Source organism: Etheostoma cragini, chromosome 10, assembly GCF_013103735.1.
Source record: "Etheostoma cragini isolate CJK2018 chromosome 10, CSU_Ecrag_1.0, whole genome shotgun sequence".
Lineage (NCBI taxonomy): Eukaryota > Metazoa > Chordata > Actinopteri > Perciformes > Percidae > Etheostoma > Etheostoma cragini.
In genome coordinates, this window is record NC_048416.1 from 21,004,042 (window position 1) to 21,029,075 (window position 25,034).

At 38.0% G+C, this 25,034-nt stretch overlaps 3 protein-coding genes across 4 annotated transcripts; 2 read left to right on the top strand and 1 right to left on the bottom strand.

Moving 5' to 3' along the window:
- The first annotated feature begins 260 nt into the window (after positions 1-260).
- btk (Bruton agammaglobulinemia tyrosine kinase) lies at positions 261-25,000 on the top strand. 2 transcript variants are annotated; one of them, XM_034884351.1, is made up of 18 exons: positions 261-272; positions 17,371-17,529; positions 17,670-17,774; positions 18,977-19,058; positions 19,251-19,376; positions 19,484-19,548; positions 19,639-19,826; positions 20,242-20,304; positions 20,400-20,454; positions 20,582-20,661; positions 20,972-21,099; positions 21,302-21,373; positions 22,111-22,282; positions 22,503-22,722; positions 22,898-22,962; positions 24,021-24,139; positions 24,271-24,428; positions 24,551-25,000. In XM_034884351.1, exons 2-18 carry the CDS (start codon positions 17,389-17,391, stop codon positions 24,620-24,622), a joined length of 1,911 nt encoding a protein of 636 aa, XP_034740242.1. In that variant the 5' UTR covers positions 261-272; positions 17,371-17,388; the 3' UTR covers positions 24,623-25,000. The 2 variants fall into 2 exon arrangements, with proteins under 2 accessions (XP_034740242.1, XP_034740241.1); XM_034884350.1 differs by lacking the exon at positions 261-272 and adding an exon at positions 13,888-14,071.
- gla (galactosidase, alpha) lies at positions 5,049-10,933 on the top strand. The gene is made up of 7 exons (XM_034884353.1): positions 5,049-5,209; positions 7,246-7,420; positions 8,216-8,390; positions 8,608-8,699; positions 9,066-9,227; positions 9,797-9,994; positions 10,192-10,933. Exons 1-7 carry the CDS (start codon positions 5,049-5,051, stop codon positions 10,516-10,518), a joined length of 1,290 nt encoding a protein of 429 aa, XP_034740244.1. The 3' UTR covers positions 10,519-10,933.
- Positions 10,839-13,501, bottom strand: rpl36a (ribosomal protein L36A). The gene is made up of 5 exons (XM_034884357.1): positions 13,268-13,501; positions 12,544-12,649; positions 12,323-12,390; positions 12,102-12,224; positions 10,839-10,927 (listed from the first exon to the last, which is right to left on the bottom strand). The coding sequence occupies exons 1-5, from the start codon at positions 13,268-13,270 to the stop codon at positions 10,907-10,909; spliced, it is 321 nt and encodes a 106-aa protein (XP_034740248.1). The 5' UTR covers positions 13,271-13,501; the 3' UTR covers positions 10,839-10,906.
- Positions 25,001-25,034: the final 34 nt, after the last annotated feature.

Genomic DNA, 25,034 nt, shown 5'->3' on the forward strand with positions numbered 1-25,034 from the left:
GGTTTGACTCCACCATTTGCCCCAAGAATAATCTTTTGTTTGTTATTGATTTTGCAGTGCACTTTGTTCACAGGCAGTAGCACACAATACACAAATCCATATAATTATTGTAGACAACATGCACAATCAGTTTCTACATAAGATTAATCGCCAGGTCCAGGCTGCTTTTGTAACATCTAGGAGACTATTATTGAATGCCTTGGCAAGTGAGTAAAATCTTAATTAGGTACATAATTTCCATGACAGAAATGTGATAAATGTTTGTTGTCTGGGTATGACAACAGAAGACATTGAAGCTTCTCTTTTCTCTTAGAAGAAACACAATACTTAAATGGCAAATATGTTTGAAAAAGAAACCACAGGAGCAACAGAGGTGTGTCTTTCGATTAAAACCCTTTAGCTATTAGGTAGTGAACAATATATTTATAACCTATAAAGGTTTTTGATAGACTTGCACCCAGTAAGTAACCTTAACATCTTTAAGGGAGCTGCAGAGAACCAGAAACTAAAGTAATGACAATGTATACATTTAAAAAGCGATTTAATTCTCTGCCGGCTTTATGTGTGAACTGTAACGTCAAATAATTCATCAGAGACAGACAGAGCATCACACAAGAGAGAAAATGAAGAGCTGGTTAAATACGTTTCAATAAATAATGCATGTCAGCCCTCTATTTTACTCAAAATGCCTTAATGTGATGGAAAACAGAACATGAAGCTACTGTATATACTGCAACATAAACTGTTGTTGAAGCAACCCACGGTGGACCCCTTCTGTGAGTCGAGAGATTTAATCTAATTCACAAAGAACTGAGAAATCCATCTATGCACTACATGCTTCCCAGCTGTGAGAATCAAGGAAAAGTATAGGAAAAAGGAAATACTAGTGAACCCTTCAAAATTCTTTTCAACAACATCTAGGTCAAGTGGATTTAACATAGAGTATGTAGGGTAATTACATTAAAGTTATGTGCACTACATTTCTGACTTTCTAATTACATTTTGACTAGTGAGAAAAAAAACATTGAGAATCTAATTACAGATAGGCTATCTACAGTTCAACTTAATGGTCCATTCGTATTAGTCACAATGTAATTAGAGATATCTTAAATTAAAGAATTTGACTAAATATTAGATTCAAATTCTACATGGGGGCATCTGGTGGTGCCATATTTAAGATTCATATCGCTATGATTACAACATCCCTGGTTTGTATCAGGCCTTGGGACCTTTGCTGCACCCTCTCCCTTTCCTCGTTTCAACTGTCCACTGTCAAATAAAGGCAAAATGAGTCCCTTCAAAAAAGATTGATGGATTGACTATGTATATGAATATTGTCGCAACAAATACTAAATTAGTGTAATATACTGTGTATATATATATATATATATATATATATATATATATATATAAGAGATTTCTTGAATTATCACTCCTACCTGGTCACATCGTAATTATGACTTTATTATTAAAAATGCATTTTGCACATTTTAAGTTGAGTGAAACCTTTAGCAGTATACAAAATATGCACGCTCTAGCCCTAGGAAATCAGAAAAGGTACAATTGTCTTCAACTCATTCTGATATTTAAAATAAAAACTTCAATGAAAAATATATCATCTATAACAAACTATTAGCTTATTACCATAAGCCATTTCTCATTCATTCAGTTCAACAAGGACCTAATTAAAAGGTGCGGTAGGTAAGCCTTATAAAACTAACTAACTCTGTCATATTTGCTGAAACTGACCTTATGTTTGAGTAGAACTACCCAAAGCAGGTAATAAAAAAAAAAAATCAGGGCCAGGGGGGTGTCTAACTGCGTGTCAATCACTGCTCAGGTACACGCATTAGACTCGTTCGAGATAAGCCAGGTCTGCGCGGAATTGATCGTCAATCGGCGCCCATTGCATGCCGGTTAGATTTCTGTCCCTCTTAATCCCGACTTGTTCTGACGTCATGCACATGTAGGCAACGATAATCTCACAAGAGCAAGGCAGTCTAGGAGACTAGAGACTGTGTTCCAGTTGATATGTAGATCTGATAACATTTTATTAAATCGGAATCGCACCGCAGTGTTTCTGTTACTTCCTGTTCAGCCTGAAGGCTGCTGAAATCAGCTGGAAACTGTCCGACTTTACCGCAGCTTTTTGTCACCACCCCCGGCTGCTGCCGCCTGCTCTCGTCCACTTTACAGGCGGGGCGCAATTCATCTCGAACGAGCCTATTCATTCTCCCTTGTGGGGGGAGGGGCTTAGGAGATCGTTTTGGGATTTAGTGGAAACGGGGGAGGGACTGAAGTTGTCAATGTTAAAAAATAATTGTCTAAGTCCTGGATCCTCACAATCCTACCTACAGCACCTTTAAAGTGGCAACATCACCACACATAGGCTCCTTCCCCTGTCACAGTCACATAAACAACTTAAGCAGCTAATTACAAGATAATACATGATTTTCTGCTTAGGGACTGTGAGCCATACAGTGTTGTCTTTATGGAGGCACAACTTATTGATGACATTTGCTAATGCTGTCACCTGTCCCTATAGATCAATACAGTAATGGAACACGTTTGCAGAAAGGCACACCATAACACAGCTTTCCCTTTCATTTTGTCCCCATACACTTCATAACAAAGTTACTAACATAAGTCAGCCATGACAGCCTCTTCAATTATGTGACACTGGTGAAGAAAGAAACATGATGGATTGGTGTCAAAGCTGTGGGGAGCCATAAGCCATACAGAAAGCACGGGCTACCCATCTGTCAACAATCTCAATTAACCACGGTACAGATAGAGGCACGTGGTTCTTTTATGCAGCGCTGCAAAAAAAAACATGGGTCTCTATCACAACGGTGGGTGAGATCCTATTTTTACGAAAAGAAAACTGTGTATTCAAGTGAGCTGGATTGGTCCATCCATCAGCGAGGGAGGGGGGGTCGTATTGAAATCTGACATTTAGAGTCCCAATGCCTTTTCTCACTGACACTGATATGAACCATAGAAAGTGACAAATTGTTTGTATTGGGCCTGTCCCTGGGTGAAGCCTCTGATAATGTTTAGGGTTGAAATTGGTCCCCTTGACATTTCGCAGAAAGGTCAGGTTCTGTGTTCATTAATGCTCCTTTTTTATTTTTTTTAACATACCACCAGCAGGGGGGATGAGGATTATTGTCATAATCTGGGTTTGTGCCAACTCATGAATGCTGCCTCATTTGTTTTGACTCCTTTCAATATCAGGACACAAGGAGTCATGCACAGCAAGGGCAGACTGACGGGAGCAAGATCACAGGAGTGAGGTTTTGTTGAGGCAGTTTGCTGATTTAAATAGTATCACCTCTGTAAAGTTTCAACTCGTGTGTGGCACTGGGCAAACATCCAAATGGCTGCTTTGATTAGCAAATAAATAATATGCAGCTGTTTCTTTACATTTAAATAAAATTGCAAAGTAGCCGTTTTCTTAGAATAAAAACAAAACTCATCACTCTCTCTGCATGTGTGAGAAGATTGCTGACAATTTCACAAGAAAAAACGCCCAGAAATAATTGGGTTCTGTAAGCAAGGGGTCCGTTTACAGCTAAATTAACAAATTTATCTCTACATCTTTTATTGTCTGAACCAGACAAATGTCTGGGATCCAGAGCTAATAAACAACTTGAAGCGGCATTGATATGTACATAGTCCTACAACTGCTGAATGTGTGTGTGGCATTTTTGATTAGACTTGCTCTTCAGGGAGAAGCGTCTTAACTTAGTCTGTTGGAAAGCAAATCCAAATAGATATCCAGCATATGTGCCATTTTGGTCACTTACAGTTGAGGATCTTGCATGAAAACCTGACCTTATTTTGGACACAAGGTGATAGTAACCTCTTTCACTTTACTCCTTAAAAGACCTAATGAAAAAATACTAGTAGTATTATAGGCCTATGTAGGAATCCTATTGAGGCTTTTATCTGTGGCTCCAAACCAATCAGACAGAGCAGCAAACTGCTACAGAGCCCTGTCGGGGCAATTTTGTAACCCACTGTGACAATAAGAAACAGGACAAAAATCTCTTACAGTATTATCCCACTTGCAATGCTCAGAGCATGGTACACAAGACAAAAGTTAGTTTGTAATATGCACAGTGATAGGAAGCTGTTTGCTCTCTTTACACTTTGGCTTGGTTTCTTTCAGTTAGTATCTTGCATGCCGTTGTTCTCAAGACAAAAGGGCTCATAGGCCAAAGGTCAGGATCTTCTGATGACATCCAGGTGGGCAACAATGCCTTGGTATATGTATGGCCAAGGTTCATTCAGTCAAAGGTTATATTGTGAATGATTCAGCATGATTAAACACAAGAGAAGTTAACACACAGGTGTTTGATCAAATACAATTTCCCTTACAGGCTGAACCTCCAGGGGCCGACAAAAGCCACAATTTAATTGTACGGCTACTAGTTTTGTATTTGCTGTATAGTGAAAACCATCTAAATTAGTTGATTTAATTTTTTTGTAGATAAACTGAAGGATTAAGCTTTCCTTTTACATTTAAGACCATTTTCCTACTTACTGGGTAGGAATACATCATAGGTTAATCCAGCAATATCTCTAAATAATATAAATGCATTTTATGGTATTTTACAGTAGGCTTATGTTTAATTTGTCATTAGTCCTACATTTATTTAAAGTGTCATTAATTCAGAATGTGTTACCTTCCCCAATTTTACTACCAATAAATAAAACTGAAGATGTAATGTTGTTCTAATTATCTCTTTTGTTTTGTTGTTGTAGTGTTAAGGAAAATCACAAGACATGATTACCAGTGTAATTACTCTGTCTTGACATGTCAGCTGACGTTTTCACCTGACTCCATCAGGGGACCTTAGCGCTTCCTTGTTTGAAGTGAAATGTTATTGGACAATTGCAGACGCGTTTCGATTCTAGTGGTCCAGGTGTACGTCAGTCATCCAGAGGGGGCGGGCTGAACACGTTATACACAAGGAAATGGATCTAAATTCAAACACAGTAATGTGATTGTTGTGCGGAAAGTGTCGAGTTTAAAAGTACCAATGTGCAGATCCGTGTGTCTCCTCGCGCTCCTTGTTGTAGTCAGCCCAACTGCTGAAGCGTTGGACAATGGTCTGGCACTGAAACCCACAATGGGCTGGCTGCACTGGGAGAGATTCATGTGTAACGTCGACTGTGACAAGGACCCCAATAACTGCATCAGGTAAGAGACACAAGAAGAACTGGGGTGATCATGCGCAGTGTGACATGACTGTGGGTTTAAAAAACAGAAAGAAAGCAGTCATATCAAAGTCCTCCTAACATGGTCTCCTTCAAAAATCGGGAAATGACAATATGAGATTTGTTTGCCCCATAAACTAACCAAAGAGATCTACTGGAATTTAAAACCTAAAAAGAAAAGAAAAGAAACACATTGGTCTCACACTAAAAAATACTACACTTTCTTGTTACTTATCTCATAACATGGTCATGCGTACATGCAACAATTATTTTCCATGGAATTGTTATTTCATATTTAGGACATCTATCATGTGATGATACTATCCTTACTTCATAATTGAATTGTACCGACGATGAGAAGAGAGACACGTGATAGTTTAAGGAGTGAACATTTGATAAGACAGGCATAAAATGACACCACCTGATCTAATTTGCCTTTATTTGTTCTTTGGGTTAAAGGCCATCGTAGATTATGATGTCAAGTGTAATGTAATAAACTATTTTTACAAAATGTAACAGTAACAAGAAACATGGGTACCTGCATACATTCCAGAAGCATTAAACAAGAAAACTGTATGGTAATATGGTATGTACAGGGATGAACTAGATTATGATGACTAGATAATGCAGCATCCTTTGATTTCAGAAGCCATAACTGGCAAATAGTTGGCACTTTTGCTTGAAAAATGTTGTGTCATAATGACATTTAACCAATCATCAAAAGAGTTGATTCATTTTGTGTCAGTTGACAAATGGGTTCATTTCTCAGAATCTCAGACTGCATTATTATATTGCACCGGCATCTTAATTCATTGGGAAGGTTCAGGTAAAACACTACCGCTGCTTGAGGTTAATTTATCAGTCCTGTTTGCCTCATTTTTATTAGATGCTAAGTTATAATTAGAGCTGCAACTAATGATTGTTTCATTATTAATTCCTCTGCTTACTATTTTGCTTTAGTAACTCATTCATCTTTTAGTCTATTACATGTCAAAAAGAAGGGGGAAAACTTCCCACCACATTTCCAGAGCCCCACATTGCATCTTCACATAGATATTCAGTTCACAAGATATTCAGTTTACTCTCATGTAAGAAAAGTTGCAAATCTCCAAATTTGAGAAGCTGGAACCATAACATATTTGGCTTGTACAATCAAGCCAGAATAGTAATAGTTGCAGATTAATTGTCTTACAATTGACTCATAAATTTATTGACTGATTGTAGCTCTAGTCATAACTACGGTGGCCCTGAAGTGCAAATCAATGCAACAACAAATCATAAAACACGACAGCAAATAGGAAATAATTTCAACAAATCATAAAACACAACGGCAAATAGAAAAACACGACAGAAAATAGAAAAACACAACAGAAAACAGGAAAACACTTCAATAAATCATAAAACACAACGGCAAATAGGAAAACAAAATGGCATATAGGAAAACATTTCAACAAATCATAACGTACAACGGCAAATAGGAAAACACGTTAATAAATCATAAAACATAACAACAAATAGGAAAACACTTCACCAAATCAAAGTACAACGGCAAATAGGAAAACACGACAGCAAATAGGAAAACACATTTGTTTAAGTGTTTTCATATTTGTTGTTTTCTTTTTTGCCTTTTTGTTTTCTTAGTTGCCGTTGTACTTTTCTGATTTGTTGAAGTGTTTTCTTATTTGCAGCTGTGTTTTCTGATTTGTTGTTGTGGTTTATAATTTGCTGTTGCATTTTTCTATTTGCTGTTGTGATTTTAACTTCTTGTGCATATAAAACCTTTTTTTTGACCCGGATGAGCTGGCCAACAAAGCGTTTAGGGCACGAAATTTCAGCCTGTGAGATGAATTGTTACTGTGTTGTATCAGTCGACAAATGAACATTAGAAAAACTGGTATTTGGTTTTTATGAGAATAGCATGTATTTGTGTCTGCCATATTGCTCCTGCACACGACATTGAACACGGGCATCTTAACTGATACTATCGGCCCTGCCTGTCTCCTCCTGTTGCCCCGGCAGTGAGCGTCTGTACATGCAGATGGCAGATGTGATGGTGAAGGAGGGCTGGAAAGAGGCTGGTTACGAGTACGTCTGCATCGATGACTGCTGGCCCTCCCACCAGCGCGATGCCAAGGGCCGCCTGCAGGCAGACCCCAAAAGATTCCCGGGGGGCATAAAGAAACTGGCCGACTATGTGAGTAGTATAAAAGAGGCGTGGAGACAATTAATGCCACACTTCCTTCATTAGTTCATAAAGATCAAAGAGAGAGGGGTTCAGATAGACTTAGGAAAATCTAGAATTCTTTCATTTCAGTTTTTTACCAGCTGGAAGGAGCAAAATGAGAATACGCACAAGGATATATTTTTTTCCTAGTTTCCAGTCTTTGGGCTGTATTATGAATAGTATACACGTTTATACAATGATAAACAATGCCATATTTAACACATTTTCCCCACTCATGTGATTACATCAGGTGCAATGTTAACAAATCTGTGGTGCAATGCGTCCGAGTTTGGAAATCTTTGACAAATAAATGTTTGGGAACCCCTGGTTAAATTACTCTAGAAGTAAACGTGATTACACAGTCAAATTATTCATCATTATACATCCATTTGTGCCAACTTGCAGTTATTTACATAATAGAGGGGAAATGACCAAATTTAGAACCCAGGTCTTAGATGCCATTCCAGTTGAAATGCAGAATGTGGAGAGTCACGTAGGCATATGTTGTCTTAGGTAGGAGTGTACGGTCGTTCAGCCTCTTTGCAAAGGATCACAATGCCAAGCAATTCCCACACAGGCAACAAAAATGTGATGTTCACCAGAAAAGGGATATATTTGGGTCCACTAATAAGTCAGAACTGTGTAATGTAACAGAATCATCAAGTTTTTAGCTGTGCAACATCGCCACCTGCTGGTACCTACTAAAACCCTGTCAAGAAAAAATCTGTAATTGGGAACTAAATAAATGTATTTCTCTGTTTTAAGGTCCATTCTAAGGGGCTGAAGCTGGGTATCTATGCAGATGTGGGAAAGAATACCTGTGCTGGATACCCTGGTAGTCTGGGTTACTATGAGACAGATGCTCAGACGTTTGCTGATTGGGATGTGGATCTGCTCAAATTTGATGGTTGTTATATGGACTGGCACTTGGTGGGAGAAGGTGAGCTTTAGTAGCCTAAAATTTACAGTTCCAAACATGGCCATGCTGGTCCTGTGCAAGACTGTCAATGTAGTCCCTCATTACTGCTGTTATTTAAAAAAGAAAAGAGCCCATTGGGTCCATTTCTTGGGTTCACCTTTAATTCAGAACCTCTATGGAATCAGTGGACCATGTTTTTTTGGGCTTTAAGCTAACACTTTATATTTTTTTTGTTAAGGCTACGTCAACATGTCAAAAGCACTGAACAAAACCGGAAGTAGTATCCTGTACTCCTGTGAGTGGCCTTTGTATGAGTGGCCGTTCAAACAGGTGAGAAATAAGTTGTTTTGGCTTTAGCTTACTTTAAATTACAGCTGCAATAATTAGTCGGTTTATTTAAAGCAAAAATGTTAATTGCTGGTCTCACAAAATTACATTTGGCTTTTGTCCTTAGTGAATTACAATAAGTTCATTCAAAAGTAGGAGCAAGAGCTAAATATCATCCACAATTAGGACTGAATTCCTGTAAAATAGCCCTATTTTAAATCTCAACATACATTATCGATCTCTAATCTACTTTCCAACATTCTATCCACACAACAATAATTTGTATAAGGAATGCTTAATGAGTAGCAACTGCTTGATGACACCATACATTGTGTAATACGACATCTAAGAGCCTTTCTGTGCCTTCAGCCCAACTACACAGCCATCCGTGAGACGTGTAACCACTGGCGCAACTTTGCTGACGTGTACGACTCATGGAGCTCTGTCAAGTCCATCTTGGATTGGACTGCTTCTCATCAAGACGTTATTGTCCCCGCAGCGGGACCTGGAGGCTGGAACGACCCCGATATGGTACTCTGCTCTACTCAAGCTCTTACGCACTTCTGGTTGACCTCAAACTAAGCATACAACCAGTGGCATTCAAGTACCAAGCGGTTTTATTATCATTTAAAATATTGAAACTGAATCACTAGCTGCATGTCGAGATGAAGTGATTTGTAGGATTAGTTTGACATGTTGGGAAATTACCGTATGTGCTTTCTTGCAGAGATACATAATATGAAATCAAAGCCAGCAACTGGCCAAATTAGCTTAACAAAATTACATAAGATTTTTTAATACATTTCCAAAAAATGTCAAACAGTTCCTTTAAAATTAGCCCCATTTCGTTAAAGCTCTTGTATTTAGTTAATTTGTATAGCCCATATATTTCGACAGATTTTTGAAACTAGTTTCATTACAGTAGAAACTAAGATTATTCACGCACATAAAAAGGTTCAGCTAAGTTAGTGGTAGTTTAAAAACAGAAAAAGAAAATACACTTGTAAAACATTTCTCTACAGCAGGCTGTTGTACTGTATTCTGTCAGTAAACCTAAATTGCCCTGTTTTCCTATTTATAACGTCATTCCATTTCTCTAGCTGGTGATTGGGAACTTTGGCCTGAGTCATGCCCAGCAGGAGTCTCAGATGGCATTATGGGCCATAATGGCAGCCCCTTTGCTCATGTCTAATGATCTGAGGGACATCTGTCCTCGCTCCAAGGAACTGCTGCAGAACAAACACATTATTGCCATTAGCCAGGACCCACTGGGCAAGCAAGGATACCGCACCGCCAAGGTGGGTGATGGGTGACCTACTGGACAGACAGCTGTCAGCATTTAAAGTACATTTAATTCTTTATAGAAATGCCTTGTGATCATTTTGGCAGAGCCCCTTTGACAGAATTTTTAGCCAAGACCATAAATGTGGGTGAAATCAAATTACTAATTGCAGTTCAAAGTATGGAATAGTACTATCAATAACTTGTTCTACAGGTGGACAATTTTGAGGTGTGGGAAAGGACTTTGTCCAAGAACCGACTGGCTATCGCTGTGCTGAACCAGCAGCAGATTGGTGGTCCCCGAGGGTTTGTCATCAGAGCGGCTCCTGGCTGGAAGATCTGTAACCCCCAGTGTAACGTCACACAGATCCTTCCTCAGTACAAGGAACTGGGTGTTCAGACTCCACAAACCGAAATGGTTATATCTGTCAACCCTTCAGGCACTGCTCTACTAACAGTCACTCCCATCAGCGACATTACAGGGCATAAGCTGTACTGGAAGGGCGCCGCTGTCAAACGCGAGCGAAACACTAGTTTGTAGCCCTCGGGTGGTTATACACTTTGTCCACACCATTTTGATCAAAGTGGAAATAGTTGACCTTTTTAACCTTTGATATGTTGCTTTTGGTAAAATGTGCTTTTAAAATTAAAGGGGGAAAAGTTTTATAGTCTAGTTCGCTTGAATAAGCCTGTATACTATGATGATTACAGTATACCTGCAACTTTATATCATGTTAAATAAAATCATTGGGAAACAGAACACTTGCTGTGAATTGTCCAGACCTGGCTGCTAATGAGCTTAAATTATCTTAAGAGACCAGTTTGATTTGACAAGTATATTAAAACAGGAGGTGAAGGAATGGGCCAAAGTATGTTTTAATACATTTATTGAAAACTGTGACAACTCCTCCAGAAGACTAGCCCACAATTTAGAACTGGATGACCTGGCCCTGTAAGAGAACAGATAAAACTTAAGTTAAAATTACGCACAAGCCTGTTTAAAACATAACAGTGGATGTTTCAATGCGGTTCACTTAAAATTCTGAAATTAAAAGAATTTACTATGAAGATTATAAAACTTGTATTTTAATAAAGACTTTTACGGTTAAACAGTCCTGTCTTTTGTTGGCTATAAAACTACAACACAGTAATGCAAAGCTTGATAATGTTCAGCATATTTGCCATTTTACTCTTATCCAAACTTCAGTGGGTAAAGAGAAAATGGAAAAGAACTGCACCACAATGCTACACATCCTTTGTCCAACCCATTATTAAATCACTATCATTGTCAAAGAGCGAGATCCACCACAAGCTTAGTCTCATGAAATTACACTTAAAAACTAGATTACAAATGTTCCTGTGTTCCACCAAGGGACTGTCTTGAGTTCATGCGTAATGTAGTAGCAATAGGTGCTAGAGTTACACTGAAGTTGACCCCAATTTCCCCTAAAATTATGTTCTTGTTTGACACATACTCTAAATACCCAATTATTTAAACAAATCCACCTAAACGAAATTTTAATTCAAATAATTCATTAAAACAAAATCTATAAATTAATGCAAAGTGAACACACATTGTATTGTAAAGCAATCCTGACAGACTTAACTGCAGCAAGACAAGCCCGTTTTATTATTTTTCCCACTACCATTAATATGATATTGACTCCAAGTAGAACTGGCCCATTTATGAGCCATCCATTAGGTTGTGCAACCAATGTGGTTGGTCCTATATAATCTCCAATTTCTGATAGTACACAGAAAGTTGACATGACATTATCCCAAACAAAACGCCTGCAAAATAGTTTAAGGGACATTAATGGACAGCATTTTAATTATTGCGTTTCGGCTTTTGTTTGCAATATGTACCACTGTATAATACAGGCCAATTTGACACATTGTCTCGGAGAACATGATCCTAAACTATTAACATTTCAAAGTAAATACTCAATATGTTACTAGATTATTAACTTAATTTTCTAAGGATATTAGGAAATTATTCTATGATGCACTGAGAAGATGCAAAAAAAAATACATTAAAGAAATCAAAGGGACTCCTGAAATGCAGTGCACTGTGGAAATGCACATGCTGACACTATTAAATAAGATCATATTAATGACGCCTACCTTTCTCTTCTTGTCACCACCCAACTCGAAGTGCTTGCATCTCTTGATGGCCAGCATTCTCTTAGATCTGCAGTTGGGCTCTACACACTCCAGCCTCAGCACAATCTTCTTTGTGGTCTTAGCCTGAAAAGACAGTACATCGTTGGGTTGGATGACACACACACAGACAGACAGACAGACTGAGAGCGAGAGAGCGAGCGAGCACTAAAAGCTGAGCTTACCTTTTTTCTGAAAATTGGCTTTGTCTGACCACCATAACCGCTCTGCTTTCTGTCGTATCTCCTCTTACCTGCAAAATAAGAACAGTTGAGCAACATTTCATGTTACAACTTTTTTTTTTAACCAAACATAGTTACAGTACCAGTCCAAAGTTTGGACACTTGGACAAGTGTCTAAACTTTTGAATGGTACTAGTAATACACCCATAAGTATAATTATTTACCCTGTGCATAGAGGGAGTCCTTTCCCTTCTTGTACTGGGTAACTTTGTGAGGCTGGTGCTTCTTGCACTTTTTGCAGTAGGTCCTGCGGGTCTTCGGGACGTTCACCTGGACAACACATAAATACCTTTATCATTGGTGAATGAGATTAATAAGTCACTGTTTAATGGATCTGAGAGACCACTGGCACAATTTGGGGTCAATTAAAAAAACTAGCTTGCGAAACGTGGTACATACTGATATTAACGTTACACTAAAGTTAAAACTTTATTCATACAACACTTTTTAAGATGTGAAGTTTACGGACATAAGGCTCGTGTGTAACGTCCGTGCCCCGGTCAGGCTAACATATTAGCATTGTAGCTATTGAACGTGCATTTCGTTCCAAATGTGTGTAAACGTGTAACGCTGCAATAATGTAGAACGTGAAAAGGCTCTTGTTTCGTATAGCAATTCATTTAATATTTAACGGCAATGTGTCTTTAAAGGAAGGCTGTTAAATGAAAGTAACACAACGCGATGCAGTAGCATTTCACCTCCAACACAACAAGCATAGTTAAATGAAAATATATCCGTCTAAAGCGTACACAATGGGACTAATACTACCATTGTTGCGTGTATCAAAGGATTATTAACAGATGTGAGTTAACTAGACACAGAAATTATTACTTAATCAGCAAGATTGCGTTAGATTCTGTAAAATGCATCCGTGAAATATTTTCTTACCATGGCTGCGTCCCGATGCAGAGGAAAAGAGGAAGGTTGAGGCCGGAAGCAGTTCCTAAAGTAGGCCAGCAGTGAGCCTTAGATGCTAGATCGGATCCGCTAGACGTGTCATCCTCGCAGGACGTGCCTTGTGGCCCGCCCTCTTCTGCCTCATTCTATCTCTGATTGGCTTACCCTATGACTCTTACACTAACCCTAACCAATCTTTACTCTACATGCCTAAATCTAACTACGTCGCCCATTCTAGCGGATCCGATTTAGGCTCTACCGCAGTTGAGCGGACTCGTCCGCAGGCGTCTGTCTCCTAGCGGCGGGGGTGTACCAGGAGGACAACACAACAGAAAAAACAAAACAGAGATCTCATATTTTAAGTAAATGAAGGGTGTTATCACTTTATTCATTGTAAAACACAATAAGAAGACTTTTTTTATGTCTGCAAAAGTTATTAATTATTAGTTTATTTATCACTTGTCTCTGCAAAACTCAAACTTCCAGCTGACTTTATAAGAAATCCCCTTGAAAAAAATAAACAAGTTTAACCATATGCATGACACAAATATTGTCCTCTTTCAGTGTTAAAAACGCTTGCGCTTATCACCGAAACTGTCTAGAGGGCTGATATGAAAATAAGCAGAAAAAAAGGGGAAGTTAGCAGAGTCGATTCCTCTCTGTGGCTGGGTTTAACCTCCTTGCAAAACAGACTAACACACATTTAATGGAAGGCGAGCAACTGAGGTATGTCGCCGCTTTAAGCCTCAGCATTTGTAGTTGTCTGTCTGATGCTTGACTTTTTCGGGTGGCTGGGTAAGTGTCAAAGATCTTTAAATATTTAGGATGTAAAGTCAAGAAGTATTTTAACAAATTTCTTAATTAGTTCCTTTATAAGAACTTTTCTGAATTAGTTATAATTAGTTATATTCCTACTTAAGTATTAATGATAAAAGCATGAATGCATTCCATTTAAAAGATTATGGACAATGTAATAGTGAGTATCTTGTAGATTTGTGCGAGTTCTAAATTTAAACCCATAAACTTAGTTTGTCTGCAAATCCTAAAGGAGGTGTGTGCAAATCACAAAATTACAAATAAAGTCAAATAATAGAGACACCTGCTAAAATGGAAAGACGTTATACTTGTTTCTGAATGTTTTTTTTTAATGATAATGAACTTTGATGTGCTTGGCTGTACTTTGCATATCTTTTATACCTTTGTACAGACACATCTTGCTGCACTAAAGTGGTTTAGATGTATGATGGGGCTATAATCAGATAGTAGTTTCATGTGGTTACTTATCCATGCATGACAAATGTCTTTTTTTTTGTGAATTAGTGAGCACATTTATACTTTACAATTTAAGGATCCCTAAAATTGCCTTTATTTACATCTATTGCAAGGAATACTAATTACTATTTGTGCATTCTGAAAACTGAACTCCACAGAGCGTAACAATGTTAAATTGATGTGGTGTCCTAATTTGTGTGCAAGAGTATACTTTGTAGTTAGACTTAATTCTTACAACTGAGCCCCCATGTCACTCTTTTTTTTCTCATTGCCTCCAATTTAAACGCAGACAAACACACATACACACATTTTCTCGCATGTGCCACTTATCTGTCAGGAAACGTCAGGAAAGAGTGCATATGACAGGTTCCTGTTAAAGCAATTCTTTCATGATAGTTGTGTTTGCTGCTTTATATGTAGTAGACATCACACAAAAAATATGAATAAATTGCATTCCATCCTAATACACAGGTTCCTCAGTGTTTTTGAATTTTGGCCATTTAATTTAAAACATGATGAACTGCCTTGCACGCACTTTGGAATGTGACACAGTTGGCAATACTTTACAGATGACAAAAGGCATCTCTCTAATGTCCACCCAAGTAAAAAATGATGAAAATGTATCAAACATATATACTGTAGTATCTTGCTATTGATGATTTAATGAGGTTGAAAATGGTTATTTTAAAAATATACTTTGGCTATTCTCGACTTGTGAGTTGCTGAAAAGTAGCCTTGTGTACAGTAATAAGTGCATTTTTAATAGTTAATCAGCCCAATGTCATAAAAGATAAGACTCAAATTGATATACATAGTTTATAGAATTTCAAAACCAAAGAACACACTTAACTGAAAAGATAAGCATTACACAGGGTAGAAAAAAACTTCTCTCTGCAGTGATAAAGTGTTGTGGTGTGCAAAAACAGAGTTTGAATTCTGCTAAATTTAGAGTATTGCTAATGTATTAACAGCATTACATGTATGTAACATACAATTTGAGTGTGCTAATGATTATTACATTTGAGAGAAAGAGAGATAATAATAAGGTTCCTTCTCCCTTTATATTGCAATGCAACGCTGATGCAACTTCCCTATCAGTTTGTCTGTGTCAGCCACCGTGCGTCAACTCCCTTTAAAAAAAAGACAAAAAAAAAGTACTTTGACCATGATGATACAGTGAAATATGGACATACATTTTCAGTCAACTGGCTTCACTTGATCGGAGAGAAAGAGAGATGGGGTGGAACATCAGTGTGTTGATCATCCATTAACAGAGTTTGTTGACCTCTATACTCAAGTTAGTGATGTGAGAAAACATTAGGTGCCTAAGAATGAGGAATGAGTAAACAGTGTTTCACAGAATGGGGAACACTGCTGTCTGTTTATGACAGCACAAACAAAACCGATAGGTATTGTCTGTCTAGAGTGAAGAAATGCAACACTCCTGTACCAGCGAGTGACAGACGCTTTTGGTGGTGTTGCAAGGAAATGCTCACAAGCTGAAAATAGGCTGAGCTGAAGTGCAAACACATTCCACAGAGACTAACAAACAACTAGCATTCAGATAATAATCCGAAGGATCTGATCTATGTTTTACCTGGAAATATGACACTATACCTTCCCACCTTTAGTGCACTGTGTATTTTTGAATGATGTGTTTTTAGACAAACCAGGATTTGTGGCAATTTTCTTCCTGTACTGCCAGTTAGTTCTGAATAAAACACCCATCTACTGTATACAATGCATTATGTTTCAAACTGATAATGTGTTTTTTCAAAATGTGAAGATATTTAGAGTGTACATTTTTGTTGTTTTAGGAATGAGGCCATGTGTTAGTGCTTTTACAGAGTCTCCGTTATCCTTATCCATGAGCATACATAAGTGTTTATCGACCCACTCTACTCTAATCTAGATTGGACCTCAACAGAGGCCTTGTCTTGTTTTGAAGGGGCAGGTTCCAGTTCAGCACAAGTGGTCAGCAGACGCAGTCTGACTGCCTTTTTCATTTGCCTACTTATGCAGGTCAAATGTAATTATGTGTGTGAGCAAATGATATAAGCAAGAGAAAGGTAATCTTGTCATAGTGTTATTGTTTGATAACTTTTAGGATGAGTTCTCCAGTAAACGAATGTTTCAATTTTTCCGAAAACACCAAAAACCTAGCACAACAAACATACATGTTAATGTGTTACATTAACCAAATGAAGTTTAGTTCAAAGTAACTGCATTATCAACCGAGTTGCTGCCATCGCGCCAGTTACAAACCTCTGAATTTATATGACATGAAATACAATCACCAAAAACCTTCGAATGTAATTTATTATGTTTCATATGACAACAATCTGAGAAGTGTAGGGACAATACCAACCAATCATATTGGAAATATATAGCTAACAAGGGTTTTGGAAAAGGTTGCTGCAGGCAGGAAAAGCAGGGGTTATGCAAACTAAAGGTTATCACATGCTGATATGTGCTCGCATTCATCCTTAATCCTGTTCCTGATATTTATTTAAACCTGATGTAGAAGGATCTGACTCTATGAATGTGTGTGTGCATATTGACTTAAATCCTGTTAAAATACATGTTTCAAAGGAAATTAAAACACTGACCAATTACATTTGGAGTGCTACATAACCCAAAAGGCTGCCTATAAGCTAAGCCCAGTGATAATGGGTGAGTCAGTTACAGTTCTCAGTAAAACGCTCCTGCCCGAGTTGAGGTGTGAATGTGCTCTTCATTGCTGTTCTGCCCCAAAGAAAAAGCGGGGTGTTATGTTGCTATTATGCTTTACAAAAGTATTAATTATTCTTGTTCCCATGTAGATTAATGCTGACTAAATCATGTCAGATAATATTCTGGAAGACATCTTCATTAAACGATCTCAGCAGAAGAAGAAGACCTCTCCTTTGAACTACAAGGAGAGATGGTTTGTTCTCACTCAGGAAAAAATAGCCTACTATGATTTTGATTCTGACAAAGGGGTACGTATATGGAACTACAGAAAGACTTAGTTGAAATAGCATCACATTTGTCTCAGATTAATGTTTGTTGGCAACCTGAAGAGAAATGTGCAGCTATTGCACATCTGAGTTTCCTGACTGTTTCCTCATCTGTGACACAGAAGCGAAAAGGTTTAAAAGGATCAGTTGACCTCGAGAAGATCAGGTGTGTAGAGACGGTCCAGCCGGAGACCAACTCCCCGCAAGAGCGCATGTATGCTTTCCAGGTAGACACTTTTGTCCATTCACTTCTTTTACCTCATTACAATCAAGGAGAATACAGCAAAGCTGAAACAATGTGTGCTATTGCAGCCATTTTACATTCTTCACTCCTATCTCTATGCTAGTGTTCGTTTTCGAGATGGAACGTTTTAAGATGTTTCTATGTCCAAGTATCAGTCACTTTAGTATATTAAGGAAGAATGGAATATATTTATTATTCTATAGCATTTCAAACCCGTCACTACTATGTAGAAGATGAAATAAGCAACACATGGGAGGCCTTTAATAGAAGACCAAGCTTTCTCCTTGGCAGGCAAAAGTTGTCCAATCCTTCAATAGTTAATAATGTGAAAGTTCATTTATTGGAAGTGAAACTATCTCTCACACTCAAATGAACTAGGGGCTTTCAGTGACTGTGCAGGTGTTGTCATTGCACACGTGTTAAAGGTTATCTTCAGTATTTTTCAACCTGGACCCTATTTTCCTATGTTTTTGTGTCTGAAGTGACTGATGGGAGCAACCATTTTTGAAATTGGTCCAGTATTATGCAAGATGCAATGTATTGTTAATAGGCAATTGCCCACCTTCAATTTACATCCACCAAAAGTGCTTGTTTTGCCACTGACATGCTCAAAAGTATTATAAGTGCCTTAATAAGTGATGTACTGGAAAGGATCCCTTTTTAACTTTTTGTTAAAGAGTAAGATCCTTTGTGTTTAACAAGAAACAACCCTCGAAAATTGCCATGGCCAAACAAATCAATACAAATAAATACATAAATAACAAATTAACAGTACCTTTATCATTGTGAAACACACTTTATACAACGCTGATAGAATCCAAAGCCCATCTTGGTTTTACTTTCCACTCTGGTTTGGTTGCAATAAATCCATAATTTCCCCATTTACATGTGATTTGGGGATGGCAATTTCAGACATGTTTCTGGTTTAACACTAAGAACAATTATCTGTGGACATAAATTGACAGTGCACAAATGCACCAAGTGGTTACATTGCAGCCTGTAGCTCAGCTGTGGCGGTCTTGCTCAATACTGGAATATGGAAATAAAAAAAATTAAAAATTAAATAAAAAAAATGGTGTCTTCACTGAGCTAGTAGGTTAAATAGAAAAGCACCCAATGCCTTAAAATCATAGACTACTTTGACAAAAAAACTGATGGGTATTTTCTTTTTCATTTTTGCCACAGATCGTTTATGATGAGGGGCCGCTGTACATCTTTGCTAAGACTGAGGATGTACGGACTCAGTGGATAAAGAAGCTAAAAGAAAGTGTGTATATGCATACAAATGTATCTGGTGTTTATGTGTCTTTTCAGCCAGACAGTTTATGCAATAATAAAACATATCTTATCACCCAGTGCCTGCACAATAGTGGAGCTGGGTGCATATGCAAATGCTAGTGTGGATTTGATGTAAATGTATTGCGTGTGTGTGTGTGTGTCCGTCCATACTTGTGCATAGTGGTGCGCTTCAACAAGGATCTCATGCAAAAGTACCATCCTTGTTTCTGGGTGGATGGGGTTTGGCTGTGCTGCCAGCAGGAAGTTAAACAAGCAATGGGTTGCAAGGTGCTGGATAATAAGAACGGTAAGAACAAGACTTCCTTTGGTTTGAAGTTGGCAACAATTGACAACTAAACTTTAGTCTATGGCTTAATTATTTTGTATTCCATGTATGTATTATGTCATTATTAGGCTTTACATCTAAACCCTCACGGCGAAGGGGATCCAGAAAACCTCTTCCTCCTACACCAACAGAGGTATACACACAGTTCCTTTCAAATAATAAACACTGATGACAGACAGTCATTTTTAATAATACGTTTACAAATATTATGGTCTTTTTCCAGGAAAAGTCGGTTCGGCCTTTACCTCCACAGCCTCCTGAGGCACCTTCCCCCTCTGTAGGCATGACTGTCATAGCAGAGTATAACTACACACCAATGTCACCCCAAGACCTGGAGCTCAGGAAGGATGAAGAGTACACCATCCTTGAGATGTCTGATCAGAATTGGTGGAAAGCCAGAGACAAAAATGGGTGAGAAACAAAATGAACGCAAGAGGCCTATGCGATTACTTAAAACAATGCCACAAAAACAACTATAGGTGTGACTATAGAGCTGATCCCAATTGGTCATGTACAGACCTGCATCCACATGAAAAAAAGTGTGAGAAGAGGTGTTCAAGGTCAAAAACGATTGCAAGCTCCTTGCTTGCAAAAGCAGACATTTTCATTGAGGACTGTGAGATGCAAAGATTAAATAAAAGAAGTGATACACTTTATAGACTGATCATTAAAAATATATTTAACTACTAATTAACTGTTTGGATAAATACTATTTGCATATTGAGTTTTAGGAGCAAGAATTTGTGTATGAGATGCTTCTAGTGTTTGAGCACAATATGCATATTTGTTTACATTTTTATGAAATACAATGTGTTTTCTTTTGCAGAAAGGAAGGATACATACCTTGTAATTTTGTTGTGGAAGCCGAACATGGGCTAGACAAATTTGAGTGAGTGTGGGCACTACTGTACTCTTAATCATCTTAATTTATCATTTTTATGTTAAGTTACTTTTAAAAATGATGTACACATTTATTTTTCACAGCTGGTATTCTAAGAATATGAACCGCAGCCAGGCAGAAAAGCTGTTAAAGACTGAGGTAAACTCAGTGACCGACATGCACAGTGTTATAGCAGGACAGCTTTGAAATTTATGTGCACTTAAAGAATAGTCGAGTTTGGTTGGACTAATCTGAATTTGAAACTTGCACAATGCTTGTTTCCCAGAACAAAGACGGGGGCTTCCTGGTACGGGACTCAAGCAAGGCCGGGAAATATACTGTGTCTTTGTTCAGTAAGGGTGGCGGGTGAGTAAGCTCAGTGGTTTAAAACACTTCTATACTGCAATACCGTATCCACTGGCTCCAGTCATGTGTGAATGTATCAAAAGAAGAACTGTTTGTAATGAAAGCGGAAACAGTGTGCCAAAGAGGGAGAGAAATGTAAATCATTCATGCAAAACCTGGACTTATCTGCCTGCAGAATGTTTTCATCACACGAACACTGTAAGGCGGATCTATCTTGTGGATGATGCTGAAAAGATGACAAATGATAAGTTCCTGCATCGATGAGAACATGCGACTAACTCTTCCTAAAGTTGCTCTTTTCTCTCCACAGGGAAACTGGTGGAAGCTGCAGACATTATAACATCTGCACCACTGCACAGGGCCAGTTCTATCTGGCAGAGAAGCATCATTTCAGCAGCATCCCAGAGCTCATCAAGTACCACCAGCACAATGCAGCAGGTTGATACAGTAGCTGTGAATATATGGACATGTCATTAATCAATTTAAGATTAAAATTATTTGATATTTGTTACACAACAATATGCAATTAAAATGTAGTTGTCATAGCAGGAAAAAAGAATTAACAGAGAGGCAAATGCAACAAATTATAGGCCGACAAACTGTCCTTTGACCTTATAGGTTTTGTTGTCTTCCTCACTAGGTATGGTTAGCAGGCTGAAATACATTGTTTCTAATCGGGCACGCCCTCCATCGACAGCAGGGCTTGGCTACGGTAAGCATCAATATAGGTAATTAATGTATTCTCTTGTTAATCATAAAATCGGGTGATTAACCTCTGATGACTGATTAGAAATGTCTCAGTGAGAGCAATTTATGAAACACCAATTCTCTGACCCGGCATCGATTAACATAATGACCATTTGTTAGTAGCGTTTCAGCATTGTTGATGGCACAATTTGTTTAAAGTAATGAGTCCCTTCAGTGTGAAAGGAATAGTTTGACATTTTGGGCAACAAGCTTAATAGCTTTTGTGCCCACTAGCACCTCTAAAGCTCATTAATTACCATGAATCTTGTTTGTCCAAACAAAAAAAACATGTAAAACATGGTTTTACATTGGGTCATGTGGAGGATAATTTCCTGGCCAGGACCAATGACTTCCTGGAGTCTTGAAGGTTATTTGGAATAAAAAAAAACAACATCTCTTCTTTTATATATATATATATATATATATATATATATATATATATATATATATATATATATATGTTCTCATAGGCATATTTTGTTACCTTTGATCAGGCAACCTGTTTCCAGTCTTTATGTTAAACTCAGAGGTTGCTCGCCATAGTTTCATATAAACATGATAGTGGTGGTAGTCTTCACGTCTAACTCTTAGCATCAAAGCGAAAATTTGATTTGATTTGATTTCCCCAAATTTTAAACTAATTCTTTAAGGTGGACGCTGCAAGTATTAAAGTGATTCTCCGTTCTCTTTCGTTTGATCCAGGTGTGTGGGAGATTGACCCCCATTGCCTCACCTTTATCAAGGAGCTGGGCAATGGTCAGTTTGGAGTGGTTAAATATGGAAAGTGGCAGGGCCAGCACGATGTTGCCATTAAGATGATTAAAGAGGGCTCCATGTCTGAAGATGATTTCATAGAAGAAGCCAAAATCATGATGTAAGCGTAACTAAATCCGTCTGAATTTGGACTCTATGCTGACACTCTATTTAGATCATGCAGTTGCAACACTTAAAATAACTGCCTTTGAAATCATAGTGAAGTTTTTGTGTGTAAGACTCATAAAGCTGTGTCATGTGTCACACTGGGAGGAGTAGTTTTTAGCGTGAGGAAAACCAACACGTGATACTTAACTTCCTTCACCTTTTGCTTAAACCAGGAAGCTTCACCATGAAAACCTGGTCCAGCTCTATGGCGTGTGCACCAAACAAAGACCCATTTATATAGTGACTGAGTTCCTTTCCAATGGCTGCCTGCTGACGTATCTCAGGGAGGGCCTGAAGCAGCACCCAACAACAGTCCAGCTCCTAGAGATGTGTAAAGACGTCTCAGAGGGCATGGCCTATCTTGAATCACAGCAGTACATCCACAGAGACCTGGTGAGAGACATGCTGTAGATCTACTGTAGAATGTACAGCTGTGGGACACAAATTACAGTGCATTCCCAGATCATTGCATCATGCCATGTTGTGATGTACTGGAATAAGGTATTTGGAGATAAGTAAATGTTTATGTTTACATTTAAATATAGAGGGCTGTTTGTTTTGTCTTCAGGCTGCCAGGAACTGTTTAGTTGATGGGAATGGCACCGTCAAAGTGACTGACTTTGGACTGTCAAGGTAAAAACATTTCCTTGAATTATAGGACATTGAATGGCACATTGGTGCCTCATAAAGTAAATAAAATTCCCTTGCTCTGTCCTCAGGTCAGTTTTGGAAAGTAACGTTAGAGTACATTTAAGTACATTTAGTAAGTACTGTAGTTAAGTACAATTCTTAGGTACTTTGAGTATTTCTATTGTATGGTAGGTTACAGTTTTGACTCCACTACATTTTTCTAGTAAACTCTTAGCTAGTAATCTCTAATAATGATATTAATTGCTGGATGTCTTTTAAAACCTTCTACAGCTAAATACAGACAAGACGTTCTCATTGTTGATCCTAAAAACCACAGACAAAAGATTTATTTACACCTGGATTCACTGTCTCTGAAATACAATACAAATCAGAAACGTTGGCAGTGTTTTTGATACAGATCTCAATTTTGAAAAAACAGATCACCAATTTCACCAAAACAGCATTTTTTCACTTAAAATATATATCAAAACTTAAAGCATTCATTTCTCAATTGATTCTGTGAAACTGTTGATGCATTCATCACAAGCAGGTTAGACTATTTTACAGGAGTACCTGAACAATCAGTAGCATGCCTCCAACTCATTCCAAATGCAGCAGCCATAGTCCATACACGTAGATTTAAACACTTGGCTCTTGTATATATATCACTTCATTGCCTCTCGGTACAACACAGAATCACTTTTAAAAATCCTTTTGACAGTCTACAAGTGTGTGTGTGTGTGTGTATTTATATGATCACACTAATGCTCTTGTTTGTTTTTGTTGATAGTCTTGTTGTGTTTATGGTATTCATTCTATTCATGCTATGTTTTAATGTGTATGATGTTTTCATGTAAATCACTTAGGGTTTACTTGTAATGGAAGGTGCTATACAAATAAAATTGACATTAAATACTTCAAGTACATTTAGTTGAAATCCTTCTGCACGTATACTTTTTTTTTAAATGCAATTCTTTTATGTGTGGTGTATTTTTACATTGTGGTATTTGTAGTTCTACATTTTAAATAAAGATCTTAATACTCCTTCCACCACTGCTTAGGTATGTCTTAGATGATGAGTACACAAGCTCAGAAGGTTCTAAGTTCCCTGTTCGCTGGTCACCTCCGGAGGTCCTCCTCTACTGCAAATTCAGCAGCAAGTCAGACATATGGTCATATGGTAAGTAAAGTGTTTTTTTAATTCCCCACTGCATTTCTGGTCAGTTATAAGTGTAAACTATGCATTCTCATCCATATTAAAGTATCATAACTTATTTACCACACTATCTACGTATTCCTATAAATATTTAGGGGTTCTTCTGTGGGAGGTGTACACTTTGGGACGGCTTCCGTATGAGCGCCTTAACAACACGGAAATAGTGAATCAGGTGTCCCGGGGCCTGCGCCTCTACCGCCCCCAGCTGGCCAATGAAAAGGTCTACAGCATTATGTCCAGCTGCTGGCTTGAGGTTAGTACATTTTATATTGAGTTGTGGGCCTCAGTAAAGATTGGACAATGACCTTGTACAGATGATGATAGTTTACAAAAGTATTTTCTCTCTCTCACAGACTTTTCTGTTTTGTTTTTTAGAAAGCAGATGACAGACCCACCTTTCAGGAGTTGGCACTTACTGTTCAGGATTTGCTGTATGAGCTCCAGTAGACTGTAGAACAGTGTTGATCCTACAGATCAGCATCGGCACCTGTCCCTGGAAAGTTAACACAATCAATTCAACAGCTTGAGAAGCATGGGACTGTGCAGCCATTCTAAGATCCTCTGTAATGTGAATATGTGTATTGTGAATGTCCCTGTAATTCATTGTAAGAATAGTCTATCTATCACATTATTAGAAGTACAGTCCTACAGGTTCACATTTAATATGTGTTGTGTTGTGTTGCTGAAAGTTATCGGTCTTTATTGATCATGTGTATTGTAATCTATGGAATCATTGTAAAATGAAGAGACCTTAACATTTGGAAACAAGCTTTGTGAGAACAATTTGCACAAATAAAAGCCAAGTAGGCTACGCCAGGCTTTAAAGTGACTTAAACATCATGAAAATGACAAAATGATG